This window comes from Dermacentor silvarum, chromosome 1 (assembly GCF_013339745.2).
Source record: "Dermacentor silvarum isolate Dsil-2018 chromosome 1, BIME_Dsil_1.4, whole genome shotgun sequence".
NCBI lineage: Eukaryota > Metazoa > Arthropoda > Arachnida > Ixodida > Ixodidae > Dermacentor > Dermacentor silvarum.
The window spans coordinates 8,147,761-8,164,311 of NC_051154.1; the positions used below are offsets into that span (position 1 = coordinate 8,147,761).

Consider the following 16,551-nt stretch of genomic DNA (forward strand, 5'->3'; position numbering starts at 1 on the left):
ACCCAGGCGTCTGTTCTAGCCTGCAGGCATATGCTGAAAGGCCATGGTGCATATTTCGCTTAATTAAATGTAGGGGTGCATGATTGCTTAAAGACGTGAATACAGTCGAATCTCGATAATTCGAACTTGAAGGGGCCCGGAAATTTGTTCGAATTAAAGAAAGGACATATTTGAAGTATTCGAGCACCATAGCAAGATGCACGAACGGTGCGAGTCATGAAATATCGCGGCGCGCAACCGCCCACGTCGGCCAACGCTCGGTTCCCGATAACGGCAGCAAACGAAACTTCAGTGAGCGGATGGCGTCGGGCGCGCGCGCGCGGAGACCATTGAAGGTGGGGGAGGAGGGCGTCAGGGAAGCGGATTTGGCCTCTGCAACTCCTCCGCTTTGGTGGCAGTGGCTTCGGTGGCTCCCCTCGCCCTCTCTCTCAGCTCCCTCACAGCTCCCTCCCCTTCGACTGTCTCCGTGCACGCCCGCCGCCATGCCGGCCGGCGCAGATTAGCCCGCTCCCTAGAGTTTCGTTTTCGGCCGTTATCGGGAAGCGAGCGTTTGCCGGCGTGGGGGGGGTGCCAGCGCCGCCGGTCCAGCCGGCCTGGTGCCAGCTTAGCCCACTCTCTGAAGTTTCGTTGTGGTCCCGTCAAAGTTATGTGTATTGAAATACACATAACTTTGACGGGACCACAGCGTCAGTTCGAATAAACCGGCAGTTCGAATTAAGCATGTTCGAATTAACGGGATTCAACTGTACTAGGCTTGTGCGAATATTCGAGCACTTCGAATATTCAAACGAATATTACAGTATTCGAATTCGCTTCGACCCGAATTTAAAATTTCCGATATTTCGAAGTATTCTGGGTGAACGAATATCAAAACTGCATGCAAGTACTATCAGGAGTTTCGGTTTCGTTAGGCAAGCCGCAGTGCCATTGACATCAGACCTACATCTTGACTACATGTGGAGCCAAGACAAGCTAAGCAACATTCAGAGCGTTGTCGTAGCCATCTTACACGCGCACGTTCATCAAGGCTCCCGTTTCATTGTTTGGTTACCGTGTGGCACGCGTGCAGTGAGCAGATGTTGATCGCACTCCGCGCTTGAACTTCAGTGTGCATCAGTTACTTCAGTCAAGTGACATGGCCAATGCGTCCACGGGTGCCAACCCCATATGGAACTTTTTATTGCGATAGCAATTATATGGACACTTCAACCGGATTTCTGCCGTCGCCGTGAGGTTCCCTATAGATAAAATCTTCGCCGTATGCCCGAGCGGAAGCGTGCGGGGACATGCGCTATCACGGAGAGCGAACGCACTCAATCGCCCACGCGCAAGCAAGGAAGCGGGAAGCCAGCGCCGGAGGGAGCGCGGGGGGGGGGGGCACTTCTGCTCTGCCAACAACCACGCTCGTCGCTCGCTCTCCCGCACCGTCTCTTATCTCCACACGGCTCTGACCTTTATGCGCCGTGCATTCGCCGCTCAGTTTCCGTCGAAGCGATAGACCGCACGTACCTTCGCCCGCGGCGGCGTATGCGCTCGCTGCGAGCGTTTTGACAGTCGTTGTCTCCAGTCATTCAGTGTGATCTATTCATATTTGTTTGTGCGCGCTCACACCACGCTTGTTCATTCAGTTAGTAATAGTCGGGCCACATTTTCCAACGCACGCTACACATGCAATGCTGCCCGGATCGGCAGTGCAGCACTACAGGTGTGTCCCTTCGCACGCGCTGCCCACGGGAAGCGCTTCTCATCAACACCACCATTTCACACGCGCCTTCTCGTGGTCATCCAGTCTCTTTTCATGTCGGTCTACTTACGCCGCAGCACACCTGCTTAATCAGCTCATGTTTACTACAATTCATATTGCTACGAAAGCCGCTCACCTTACTTTGTATGAAATTGCTGTGTTGCTATTGCATTCATTGCTTCGCCCTTAGGGCGAAACTGTGACATTTTTTGTAAAGGTCCCGCCTGGCCAAGAAGCTCAGTGTCTGAAGTGCCACTCCATTCTGAAGACGCCAACGGGGACTACGACGACTCTGGCGACGCATTTAAAGAGGCACCCGGATGTCTTCGTGACATACGAAAAGGAACATTGTGCGTGGAAAAGCGTGAAGTCTACTGCTAAGCCTGACGTGCAACAGCCTTCAGTTGCTGACCGGTTCAAGCTGAAGCTGAAACATACAGTGCCAAAAGCACAGCAAATAGCAAAGGCCATTGCCGGATTCATAGTGCGCGGGATGTATTCTTACAGTGTTGTTGAGGAGCCGGGCTTTGTGGCCGTTATGAACGCTGCTATGCCCGAGTACGTTGTGCCGTCGCAGACGTTTTCCCGAGCAATAATTCCGGAGCTATACGCTTCAAAGAAGCAAAACTTGATAAACAGCCTTCAGGCGGTGATTGACAGTGGAGTCGAGGCCATTTCAATAACAACGGACAGTTGGACATCGCGTGCTAATGAAAGCTACTTGTCGGTAACATGCCACGTCATGGACAGCTCATTTCAACTTCATGTGCACTCACTGGCACGTACAGAAATGGCAGACGCTCACACAGCCAGAAACTTGGAGCTGTTTCTAAAAAGTGTGATGGAGGAGTGGGCACTTCCCAATCCAGGTACTGTGCCAGTGCACGTTGTTACAGATAATGGAAGAAATTTCATTGCAGCAATTGCACAGTCGCCTTGGATAGGCATAAAATGTTTCGGGAAGCGGGATGTACCTGGATTTTCCCAACTGTGCACAAAGGCCAGGGCTATCGTTGGCCGCTTTAAGAAAAGCTCAAAGGCTCGGGCGCGCCTTATAGAAGTACAAAGGGAAATATAGCTGAATGCCCTGGAAGTGGTGCAAGATGTTCCGACGCGTTGGAATAGTGAGCATCAGATGATGACTAGGCTGCTCAAGCTTGGCAAACCGATCACAGTGGAGCTTTCGGAGTGTGATGCGGTTGATAACCTCACTGCAGCTGAATGGAAGCTGATGACTGCCGCTGTGAAGGTACTCGATCCACTTGCTCAAGCCACAACAGAGCTATCTGGGGACAAATATCCCACGTTGTCCCAAGTAATTTCATTGCTGGAGTGCACTGGCATTGTACTTGCTCGGCACGCAGCTCAATCAGATGAGTCATTGGCAATTGCTTCAAGTCTGGCACGCAGCACCAAGGCAAGGTTTCCTGGTGTCAAGACATCTGAGGATACAGCCCTAGCGATGTTGCTAGATCCAAGATTTAAGGATGCCTGCTATACGGAAAGGGCAGAGAAGAAGTGGGCCTGCGCTATTCTTATCAAAGCAGCAGAGGGAACACTGCAAGTTGTATGCTGTGAAGCATCAAGTGAGAGTGATACAGGTTTAGACAGCTCCCAAGATGCTTCTGTGTGTGGGGGGGGGGGGGGGGGGGCCTTTGCTATCTTTGCATCAGATGGTTCTATGAAAACTGGTCCTTCCATCAAAGATGATGTTCAGAACTACCCGAGAGCTCCCCTCCTTCCTCGCTGTGAGGACCCACTTGATTGGCGGAAGAGCAAAGGCAGCCACCTTCACCCACCCTTGTAAGGGTAGCCCGCAGGTACCTTTCAGTGCCAGCAACCCAGACAACAAGTGAAAGGTTATTTTCGACAGCGGGTGCCATTGTAACCTGCAGAAGGGAGGACCTTCTTCCCCAGCATGTCGAGCAACTAGTTTTGCTGCATGAGAATTTTTGACTTTCATTTTATTAACTGCAGAAGGAGACACCTTTTACTTGCATGAAGAGCTGCAATATTTTTTTTTATTGAAACATGTTATCAAACGATCTTTATTTTTTCTGTATGTGATGTAGCCTTTTAACTAGTAGAAGGTGAAACCTTCACTGCCTGTGGAGCTGCTAGTCTCTATGCCATTATTTCTTTACTTGAAATATATTACCAAATGATTTTCTGTGATGTTTTATGCATGTGTGTATGTTGTAGGTTGTTATTTGTGTAGAAGGGAGCATCTTCTACAACTAGTCTATATACATAAAAGTTTTTTACTGGTTAAGATATGTTATCACAGGATTCTCTGTGATGCCTTCGTATGTTGCAACCTCAAAAATAAAGAATTTTTGCATAAAACAACTTTAAACTGCTCAGTTTTGTTCTTCGGACACCTGACAACTATTCGAATTCGCTTCGAAAGTATTCGACCCCAAGGACTATTCGCTTCGAACCAAAATATTGCTATTCGCACAAGTCTAGTGAATACAAATGAAACAGTACATTGTGTTATACAGTGTAGACCGCTTATAACGTAAGTCGCCGGATTCGCAAATATCTGCACTATAAGCGGTACCGCACTATAAACAAAACAACAATTTTCAAGCCCTGCACGTATGCAAAACATGTAGACCAATCATGTAGACACACCTTGTACTATCGCGCGCACATCGCGATTACGTTTTCGCCAGCTCACTGGCGAAAACGTAATCGTGTTGTAGCCGGTGCTCTTCAAGCTCGACAGCTTTGCACCGAGTCAAAACGAAACAACTGTTTGCCGCAACCACTGTGGAAAAAACCGTGACCGCTATCGACGAAATTATGAACGGCAACTTTGCGGTGCTGAAGGCACGCACCGAGTCGTCCATTCGCTACAACAACTGGCCTTCGAAACCGCACTCACTATCTGTGCGATCATCGATGGCAACTACGCAGTTTTTAGGCGCGCGTACTGATTAAAACGAAACTACTGTTCGCCGCAACCGCTGCGGAGAAAACCGCGGCCGCTATCGACGTGATCGTGGATGACGACTACGCTGTTACGAAAGCCGGTGGCCAACGTTGTCTTATGCGCTGCTGTAAACGCAAGAATACAGACTTTAAAGACACAAATAGGCTCGAAGAGTTCCGTCGTTACTGTCATTCACGTACGATTTCAACTGATGGCTGTGGCGATGCAGACTCCACCGCTTCGTTTCGGTTGGACGCTAGCGCCATTCTTGCTCTTTTGCGTCGCACATTTGCGGCGCTCCTTGCTCACCGAGCTCTGACTGTATTCCGAATTAACCGATGTGCGGCCAAATAAGTCCGAATTAACGAGTTTGATTGCATTGAATACTGCATATGCCGGCCGGGAGCACGCACCTTGTTGAGAAGCATGCTCGCTGCCGCCCTTGTCGGCGAGATTTTCCCGCGGAAGCCGCATTATAACCGGTATTTCGTCTCGCACGGCTGCACTGTAGGCAGTATGCGTATACATGGAGTGCTATGGGAAAATTAACGGGAGTCTGAAAAGACCGTACTATATCCGGTCCTGCACTATAAGCGGTTATCTTAAAAGTGGTCTATACTGTACAGTGGAACCTCGTTCATAAGTTTTGCAAAGAATACACACACACAAAACAAATTCAACGATGATTATGATACTCCCTAATGCGAAATTTGAGCGCTGCTCTATACGTGTTTTCATTTTGCGATATATTAACCGGCGCAGGCAATCTGTCTCGTGTGGCACGTTGCAAACAGAGGAAAGTGTGGCGTGACTGCCTCGCTAATCGGGATATCGCGAGAGGCAGCGCATTAGTGACGCGTGATCGTGATTCACAGCAGCCACTGCAGACAGACAAAGCTCATGCAGCGCTTTTTTTCCATATATGATATTGGTGGCGTCATCAGTGAACCGACAACACGCACTACTCTGACGCCATCTCGTAGCCATCATCGCCTCGGGGCGCATCTTGTGCGGCACTACGCTTTTCTTCTCACGCTTTCACCATACCCTCCTCCTCCGCTTTCCTCCTTGTGCTTTCTTCGCTCTCACTACTTTTTTCATCCCCCGCTGCGCTCTGTGTTCACTCTTTCATCCTTCGCTGTGATCGTTCGCTCGGTTACGAGGGACGCCGATGCTTGCCCCAGGAACGGGCGCTTAAGAGCTGCGCTCTAAAAACATACTAACTGGGCAAACATATGATCCTAAGTTGCAAAAAAAATTTGAGAGATTCAACTGTAGTTCACATCTACGTAATGTGAAGCTTTGCGAGATGCCGGTGCTCGCTGAACTGGTGGAGCTCGAGTGGCCAGAGACGCACATTATCGCTTTTGCAGCTTGGGCAAGCTTACGTATGCACTCCTCAAATTTGGCCTGGGTTAGCAGCTTCTTCGAGAGGAGCGTTTTGGCTGGAAGTTTTGATATGCCCACTCAGCTCGAATCATTGGAGCAACGAGACGCCTATGCGCATCGAACTGGTGGTTCCCTAGCGAGCCGAGATGCGTGTTGTCATTTTCTTATTGCGTAGTGTTTTAAGACAGTGGCAGGAAACAAATTGAGCCGGTGGCTGACTCCGGGATACGATGCCTTCAGTGCGGCCGGAGCAAAACATGATGCTCACTTCACGCCACCTGCAGCAGGGAACGGCAGCGCGGTTTGGTTATTGCATATTAAAAGCGTGCAGCGCGCTTAGCTGTGAATTCGGCGTGCGATGATCTGGGTCGAGATTTGCTGGTGGTGGAATAAGATAATGAGTGTGTGCTGCCACTGCGGCGAGTGGCTACTGTTCTCGATCACGTGCGCTTTTGTTGTGTATGTGTGATCTAGCAACCAAAAAACATATCGTATGATCGCAGTTTGGCGATGTACTGAACATTGGTGCAGAAAGATTGTGTTTTCTGGGAACGTATGAACCAGTAAAAAAATGAAGCGTAACTGTATTGGGTCATTTTTTATGTTCTCGATTGCAAACGTTGTCATTCTTTATGTTCTCGATTGCAAACGTTAGTGCCGGGAAATCATATGAAACGGGATCGTATCAGCGAGGTTCTACTGCAGCTCAATTAGTGATTTGTATACCTCTGCACTGAAACCACAAGTGTGCAGTCCTGTAATGCCTTGGCAAAGAGCCTTCCCACTGGAACCCTGAGCCTGCTCGCCACATTAATGCTTTTGGTTCGGAACAGCCAGAACTTTGTGAATACTACACGATTCACTTGAATCAGGGAATTCTGTGGATTGATACCTTTGTACCACTGAGCTTCCTCTGCAGATAAAGATACTAACCCGCTGTGTTGGTGTAGTGGCTATAGCATTGCGCTGCTAAGCTCGACAGCACAGGTTTAAAATCCGACTGTGGCATCCACATTTCGATGGGGGCAAATGCAAAAATGCCTGTGTACCATGCATTGGTGCACGTTAAAGAACCCCAGGAAGTAAAAATTAATACGGAGTCCCCTACTACGACGTGCCTAATAATCATGTCATGGTTCTGGCACATAAATCACCAGAATTTATTAACCATAGTAAATACATGGCAGTAATGCATCAGAGCTCATTCACAGGTCTGCAAGGCAGTAGTGCTTCTGTTGCTCACTTTTAACTCTTTCCACACTTTGCAGTCATGTGTTGTGGTGCTGCGAAACATGGTCGGTGTGGAGGACTTGGATGATGAGCTCGAGTCTGAAGTGACGGATGAGTGCGGTCGATTTGGCACGGTCAAGAGGGTCATAATCTATCAAGAACGGCAGTCCGAGGATGAGAATGCTGAAATCGTTGTCAAGATCTTCGTTGAGTTCTCCCAAGCGCAAGGTGGGTTTTATGTAATTCTTTTTTTTTTTTCATAGTGAATGTCAAGGCCCTGTACAAGTCGAGATTGATTTGTACATTCTGGCTGTGCTTTGTAGAGTGCTAAAATATTGGCTAGTGTTGAGAATGGTCATCGCCTGTATTGCATTTTACCCTTGTGCACCACACTTAGTAGTGGCATCAGTTAAATGGACACATAAAGCACCCAATATGTTGCAGCAATGAAAGAAACTCGGAATAACCAGGCAGATCTTGAAATGTGTGCCTACAAATGTGCACGCAACAAGTCAGCCAATAGGAGTGCTTCCTTTGCACCACATGACTGCAGTAACGAATCATGACGCTAGATTTCCATTTTCATGCTCGCTTTTGTTGCTTTTATTTCTGCATGGAGAAATACAGCGCTGCGACTATCTGAATCTCCACAAACTCTATAGTGTTTGTGGTGATACTAAAATTGCGGCGCTGCGTCAACAGAATGCCCCGCTCGCACGATCAGCAGTGCGATAGCACCTCCCGAAGACCGATTTTCTTCTTTATTTCGAATTCGGCACACTAAAAAAAAGTGCCGCTTTCTCAAATTGTGCTGCATATTTCTTCCAAATCTTTCACTGTGAGATAATGGAAGGTCTTAGGATTACGAAAAAAAAAGAAAATTCAATCAGAAATTTTGAGCAAGTCGGCCATTTCATTTTTGCGTCCCTCCTTAATTTCTATGGATTGAGACTTGACTGGTCATCACACACATGCCTGACCTCAATGGTGACTGCACTGGTGACTCCATTAGCAGCAACGTCCATTTTGGCGGTGTTTAGGGTGCAGTGAATGCATCGAACAAGCATCATCTTCCTTCGAAAATGCCTATTGTTGGCCTGCCCCAGGAAGATTTTAATGCGAAGACGGTAGCTCACAATGAATACCGTATTTACACAATTCTAACGCGCCCCTGAATCTGATGTGCACTCAATTTAGGGAGGTTTATAAAAGTAAGAAAAGTAAAATGCACCTGAATGTGCCCGATTTATTTTTTTTTAAATACATAGCGTGCCCCCACATTTGCAATAAAAGAAAGGAGATGTGCAGAATATACCTCCACAAAAAGGACGTTTTATGAGCTTTCATAACGAAAGCTCGCCGGTGGCTGTGTTCTTTCCCAAGGCCACCACCACCCTTCCCTTGCGATTCCATGCTTACACACTAGCAATAAAACTGCAATCAGGAAAGGCAGATCTTCTGCGGCACACCCTGTCAGCCACACTAGTCGAGGTGGCGCAGTTAGCTTCTAGCAACAAAAAGTGATCGGTATGCACTGACCGGTAGGTCTATGACAAACCACTACAGCTTAAGCGATTAGCCAACAAATAAGGCTCTAGGGAGACTAGGTCACGGTTTCATCACAACTACGTTTTGACTGTTAATACATTTGAAGTGGGTGCGTATTAACGAGGTTTTACTGTATTAAGGACATACTAAATAGAAAGCTTGCTTTTATCAGCCAGTAGTCTTTAATGCAACATATTTTGTCAATGTGCAATGGTTGGCTCATGAAAGTCCCTGTGTGGTTGAATCAGCTGCAGTGTGTATTCAGTGCCCTGACACCTGCTTTTCTTTATTTTCAGAGGCAGCAAGTGCAAGGGATGCTTTGAATGGCCGATTCTTTGGTGGAAGACTTGTGAAAGCAGAACTGTATGACCAGACACTCTACGAGGCAAACGACCTGTCTGGATAACCCACATAGGACATGTACATATCTCTGTATATACACATTTTCAAAATAAATGGAAACACCTTTGGAGCAGTCTACTGTGATATGGCATGAAGTTCCCTGCTACCATTGTTGTCTCAAAGCTGGGCAAGTACAGTTGCGTGGTGTGAATTGGTGCACGTAACGCAGAGTGAGAAAAGGACACCAGTGGATGCGCCCTGACAACTAATGTTTATTGCAGCACACTAAATCAGTTTTTATTGGTAAAGTATTCTTTGAATGATTTTGTGTTAATAGGTTGATTGTTAGAAGTGAAAATGAAGGTAAATGTTGCATTTTTCAAATTTCAGCTCAAAACGCTAGGGCAGGTACGCTAGTGTGATGTCACAGATTTCAAAAAATGTTTTAACATTTGGGCTGTTGTGGCTCAGTAAATGCTCTTAAATGCTCAGTAAATTTTTCAGCTCATAAAATACAATGTACAGTAGACTTCTGTTAATTCAACTCTGGTTAATTTTTCGATTAATTCAAACCCGACCAAAGGACCCGGCCGGCGCCCATGCATTTCTATGGGCGAAACTTTCATTATTCGATCATAAATTTGGCCTTTACTGGATAATTCGAACTTGGCCATTCAGCACACATGGCCTGACCCCTGTGGTGACCCCTTTCGTGGCAGTGTCTTTCTCGGTGGAGCTTAGGGGACAGAATGCGTTGAACACATCTGTATATTATATCTTGTGTAAATAACCGTGTGAATGAATAATAATAAACTGAACGTCAACTCTAGTTGAAAATGCCTATTTACGGCCTGCTCTAGGAGGATTTTTAAGCAGTAACCATAGCTCACAGTGTCTGATTACAGTATTTACCTTATTCTAACGCATTGCTTACTTGTTGTTGTTTTTTTTTCACAAGATTGGGCTAGAAATTGCCTGCATGGTGCAGTCTGACAGAAAACCAAAATTGCTTTCGCGGCGTTTGTATGCTTTACCGCACAACATGGATGTATCGCGGCAAAGCTGACTTTAGGAAACCGGCCGCCATTGTGCAACACATATTGCCCATTTTTCTTGCGAGAAAATCGGGTGCGCATTACATTTGTACTTTCCTTAGGAGCTTTAATGTAATTTCTCAGTTATTTTTCTACTTTGAACACATAGAAAGTGGCCGCGTGTCAGAATAGGGCAAATAGTGCCAAATGCATCAGTGGTGTGTTTTGGCATCTTTTCTGCATCTCATTGAATTTGACCTGCCAGATAATTCAGTAAATTCCGTCGGTCCCGTCAGGGTTGAATTAACGGAAGTCGACTATAGTCCATTTTTACTAATAAAAATTTAACTAGGCCTGAGTAGACACCATGAAAATCCATGGCATCGCGGCAAGCTGGTGTGGGAACTTCAAGCCAGCTTTGCCACGTGTCTTTTGTTTTTGTGACTTTTCTGTCTTGCCAAGCGTCTTCTCACGGTAAATGTGGCTTTTTTGGTATTGAGGAAGGGTAGTTTACTATAAATGGAATCTTCAGGTGGTCAACTGCAAGTCTGAGCTGACCGATTCCGGATGCTCTGAGTAGGATATATCTTATATGCCAATGAAACAGCCATCTGCTTATTGGACTAGTGAGAGGGAGGGCAGCAAAAGGTGAGAGGAACTTCCGGTAGCGCGACCAGTGCCGTGGAAATTACTACTAAAATTATCAGAGGGAACTCTGGCGCTGCGATGGTTCGGCTACCACAGGAATGAGGGTGGCTAGAAGGGCCAGTGTGACAGGTGGGAGGTGCAATCAAACATGGCAGCTGGCTCAGGTGGCACTGCATATCGAAGTGTGCTCAGCGGCATGGCTAAAGTGCGGCCGCCGGCTTATTTTTGCGTTTTCTCTCGTGATATATGCAGCGGTTGTGCACTAAAGTTCACATATAAGGTGCAACCTCAGCAATTTTATTTACTAGCTAAGTTCTGCTTTCGAAATACATTAAATGCGGCAGAGCGATAGTCAAGAGCAGCTTGTATTTGTCGTATCGATAACAGTTCTCGGGTTCAACACAAATTTTTTGTCACACTGCGCCTGACTCTTCTTTTTTTTTGGTCAGACCTCGCGTTTGATAAAAAAAGCGACGCTCCGGTTTCCGCTGAAACATTTACTTAATTGCGTGGCCGAAACTCTAGAAAGTTCCGAAGAGCAGTCTAAATTCATACTTAGCGAATCATGTACCTCATGAGAGTGCAGCAACATAACGACATGCCTTTACCCTGGCGGTGCTACTACCGCGAAGCATAAATAAACAGCAACCGTTTTTTTTTTTTTTTGCAATGAAAAAAAGCTGGAGGATGCATCCAGCTGGTTCTGCAGGAGCATTTTTTCATCACCGCAATTATATCTCTGTTCACCATGAGGCCAGAAACGGGCATTAGAGATGACGTTACCAATTAAATTACTCCATAAAAATTCATTTCCAGCATCTTTTTTAATATACTGTTACGCTGTGCGGCGGAGCGGAAGCGCGGTTTAGAAAATGTGTGACTGCCTGCGATATCGTCTCTACGCCCCCCTCCATTATATTGTAAACCCGTCTCATCCGTAAAAACTTTGGTGGAGGTGCTAGGTAATGACTTTGGACAACCTCCTTCTACACACGACTACCACCTGAAGACACGGACACGAACGAACCGCAAGCAGCTGGCTGCAACCATGACACAAGCATGCAAGATAACAGTGAACACCCAAGGCAAGTCATCTGCTGGATCCCTCAGAAAGAACTGCGCACCTTTCCCGGCAAAGCTGATGAGGATGTTGATGACTGGCTTAAGTATTATCAAAGGGTAAGCAGTCTCAATGGGTGGAACTCAACGGCGCGACTTGCTAGCCTTGTATTCTTACTCAACGGAACCGCACTTCTGTGGTTCCGAGAACACGATGACCACGTGGGAAAGGTTCAATGAGGAAATAAAAAGCTGCTTTGGGGACTCACTTTCAAAAAGAAGGCTGCGCATACGCTTTTGCGAACAGCACAGTTGCCCGGGGAAACATGCACAATTTACATTGAAAAAGTATTGAAACTGTGCAGAATTGTGACGAAGATAAGGTTGGTCATCTCCTGAAGGGCATCTAGTATAGCCATAGTTTGGTAGACTTGACCACGGTCGCAAGCGTCGACATCTCCACTTCCAACGACATCGCCTTGCTAATACGTCAATTTGTTAAAGAAGAATTGGTGCACTTTCAAGCACAAACAAGGTGGAGGAAGAGATGCAGGACGGGAGTACCACTAATGCACACTTGACGTACACAGCGCTGTACTGAACAGCCGGTACTTTGCCAGCTGCAAACAGCGAAAATCGGCCCTTACATGATCACATCCGCTCAGCATGGCAGAATTCCAGCATCCTTCACATACCTTACAACACCGTCGGGCCACACCACCCGCCTTTCTCCCTGATACAGTCAGCCTCAGACCCCATTTTATGACTACCCTATGTACCGCGAGTCACCTATGTGCTTTAGCTACAGAATCCGTGGACTTGGTATTGTCGCCGACGGCAGCAGCAAGTTTCGGCCAGCCCCGATTATCAATTTGGAGGCCAAGACAGCGCGCCGTGGCAGACCGCTGCGCCTCTTTGACGACATCCGCGACATTTACATTGCATGGCTGCAGCCCTAAAGAACACAGTGCGAGAAAAATGTGCTCCAACTTTTTTTCGGCACAAGTCATGAATAGCATAGCATATAGGGTGAAAGTGATCTGTAAATTGAACCCGTCTCAGCCTACTGTCACTTTCCCAGCTCTAGGTGCTTCTGTTTTTCCCTCTGGACAGCTCTATTTTTGTTGAGTGACAGTGTAAAAGTGTAGGTGTCAGCACAAAAAATTAAACTATTTTTGCTGTTCTTTTCTATGCTTGTCACACCAAACTTGATGAAGCTTAGAGTACCCAGAAACAACATAAAATTGTATATTCTGAATGCTTGCAGAAGTCTCCTGCTGAACATACAAATGAAAGCAGAGCCAGCAGATATTATTAAATATGAAAGGTATTAACCTCTTACACGTTCACATGGAAAATGTACTAGTTGTGTTCGCTGCTTGCTTTGCTGAAAACGAAGATGTCAGACGCTTCTGCTAAATGCACTGAAAAGAATGAGAACTGGTCAGATCAGACCAGTTTCCTCTTGCATACAATAAAAAAAATTGGGAACACTCATTTTACAAAAGGCGACGGCAGGTTTAGCGCACAAACAAGGAGACTAACACATTAAGACAGACAAGCTTGTATAGGCGTCATTGCACATAAATGCTACTCGTGTCTGTGTCGTCATGCACGATTGTCTCCTAGTGCAAAACCTGCCATCATGGAATACAGATATTAACTTGTCCAAACCAGTACCTCGCAAAAGGTGTCGCATGCACAGGAGACACACTAGATGCGACTACTCACCTAGAAATGCTTGAAAAAGCATTACTCTCCCATGGTCCCTTGGTATTGCTCTTTGTTCATCTGTTGTGAAGCTGACTAAGTCAATGAATTCTTCAGCAGCACCTAAAAACACAGCATAAGAACAGACCTGCAGTTAACACCTGAACAAAGCAACTTATTTGGCATAGTCACTGTAGCAGTGAATTAGGAGAATGATTTCTGCATGCAACTAGTTCCATGTTCATCTTCAGTGTAAAGAAACATGGGATCTATATACCTGCTGTGTTGACGCTGAAATGCTTGGACAACTAAAGTTAATGAAATATACCACCATGTTGACTGCAGACGTCCGTGTTTTTGGTCTTTGTGCCAAATGCATTGAAGACATTGTATTAAAACCAAAGTCATTCTTGGTTGCATACATAATGCTGCAGACAAATCTGACTTGGGAGAACGAGAATTTTCTGCTTACGAAGGTGTTCATACAGCTTCAGACTTCTCGTGCGAAGGAGCACCACGATGCAGTCCTTCTAGTACAGCATGCCACGTGTTGATTTTCTTCTTGCTACAGTGAAGCTTGCCCTGATAGTCATCTGTTACTTCTTTGGTAGCCCTTTAATGCAGTCATTCAATGCCTGACCTCCAATTTGTTCATTAGCAGCCTGCATCAGCTCTAGTTTCTGGTTCTGCTGCTTTCGTTGTGCGGCGTGCAGACGACATGTTTGCATATTTTCTTAGGTGTTTAACTACACTCCATGCTTCCGTAGTCACAGCTGATTTTGCAACAACTTCCTTAAAGGGCCCCTAAACACCCAGAGGTCGAAATTTAGTTGTGTTGCAGTAGTGCACGAGTCTACAACAAACACGTAGCCATGAGAATTTTTCGAAATGGTGCCGTAATAGCGGAGTTACACGCGTTTGATGATGGAAACACGGCCTTCGCTCGTATTGCCCTTCGCTACTCTCCTCGTTGGCTGGTCTCCTCTCCTCCCCGAGTGCTAATCCAAATGTCATGTGACATACGTCATCGCCAACGCGCTTCTCAAAACACTGTCCACTTCCGGGGCTCTATTCTGGACACGCATGGCGGCTGCACGGCCGCCATTATCCGCCATCTTGGCTGTCTCATTGGCTGTCCGGAGGTCACGTGTTTTGAAATTTGTGCCGGGAAACGGAAGTTTTGCTAAATGCAATTTTGCGTTTTCGTCAGAATGATGAAACGTGACGTGGAGCTGCAAACTTTATCGACTAATACTTTTTTGTGGTCCTTGGCACCTCTATTGCGACTTTAGCGCTTAAAAAGAAAGTGGACGGTAGCGTGCAGAAGCTCGTGCAATGCATCTGCAATTTCGCGAATATGTGGTGGCGTCCCGAGATAGCCGGCATGTCAGCTTGCTGATTGGCTGAAGGAATATCCTGTGAAGAGCGTCACAGGAAGGGCTGTTTCGTAAACGTCAATTTGACGTTGCGTGACGTTGCGCTGGGCCGCCATTGCAGATATTTTCCGCCATAATTTGTGGTGCGACGAGCCGCGCGAATTATGGTAATGAGCGGCCATATGCAGTGTCAGTCGTGAGGCATGCGTATCGCCGCATTTTCCCTGTCATTTGGGGCCATGAAAATTTTTTGTTCACAACGCGTGCTCATAGCATTTGCATCGCTCCGGGTGGTGTTGGCATTTGTGTTTTGAACAATCATTTCTATTAAAAACACGTTTATTTGAAATAATATTGGTTGAAACTAGCAAACTTCTTGCGACTTTTTGCACTTTTCGCTACTGCGTTTGTATTGTAATCAATATTAATGTCTTTTCGCGTCATCAAAGGCTATGACAACGGCGAATTTTTAATTTATAAGAATAAATATACGCAAGGCGGCGTCTTGAAGTTTCCTCCCGCGGTGCCAGTAAGCAGCGAAGTGAACAAGAGATGGCAGTGCCGGTGCTTGCGTCGCGCAAGCGGATACCTGTGGCGCGCGCAACGCTATCGATGATATTCGGCCGCTTCTCGGCCAGACGAGTCGGGCTGAGTCACTTGCGTTTCACCAGATAGCGATAACGCGGCCTAGAGCGTGCGCTGATCATCACTGACAGGTCGCGTATGCTGTCTCAAGGTAAAAAGCAAGCGCGTGGGCGCCAATATACGATGACTCATCCCGTTTCCCGAGGACACGCATAGACAAACATAACATAGACAAAGTGACAGGAAGGTGGCTGGACTAACAACTGAACTTCATACATGAAAACGACGTCCCCCAAGTCCGTACTGACCATGTGCAACATAACAATTAAAGTCACGGTCATCATCTTATCTATACACGTCTACACTGATCAAAAATAAAAGCTCTTTCTTGGTAAGGAACACAGATGTCGAGCTTACACCCCATGAAACACACAAGCAGCTATTTGATGTCTAAAAGATGTCTTGAACGGATAATTCAAAAGTGTAATAGCTGTCCTGGTCAAGACATTTTCTAGCCGTGGACGTCTACAGGTACTATCGTGAGCAATATGAGCTCGAACACGCGAGCGCGTGGGAAATAGCCTCGAACCCTACATCGGCCGATTTGCAGCGGCCGCTTTTGGAAACAAATCGGAAAGGGCGCCGCGCTTCCGCTGGCTGTTCACACTCCCGCCTCGATATCATTGCTGCAAAACGGTAGCTTGTAGCATGTCACTGGCCGCTAGCGGTGATATCAATTCACATCAACGCGCACAGCTACATCAAATGACCCATCAAGCTCTGCAGCTGCTGATATATCGGCTGTGACGTAGACTTCCATAATATGGTGCTTAATCATGCTTGTATTAAATCTAGGCGGTGTTGGCTGAGCGTTCGGATACGCCACTTTTATAATTTTTTTTTGTACGCTAGCGAAGCGGGAGTGCCAACAGTTAGCGGAAGAGCGCC

General features: G+C 46.6%; 1 protein-coding gene across 11 annotated transcripts in view; it reads left to right on the forward strand.

Moving 5' to 3' along the window:
- Positions 1-9,319, forward strand: part of LOC119456419 (poly(U)-binding-splicing factor half pint-like) — a 75,414-nt gene extending 66,095 nt beyond the window's left edge. For all 11 annotated transcript variants that reach the window (XM_037718180.2, XM_037718171.2, XM_037718202.2 and 8 more), the window contains 2 exons: positions 7,340-7,529; positions 9,146-9,319. In XM_037718180.2, coding sequence (XP_037574108.1) covers positions 7,340-7,529; positions 9,146-9,255 — 300 coding nt within the window. In that variant the 3' untranslated portion in view covers positions 9,256-9,319. The remainder of the gene's footprint in view (positions 1-7,339; positions 7,530-9,145) is intronic.
- The last annotated feature ends 7,232 nt before the right edge of the window (positions 9,320-16,551 follow it).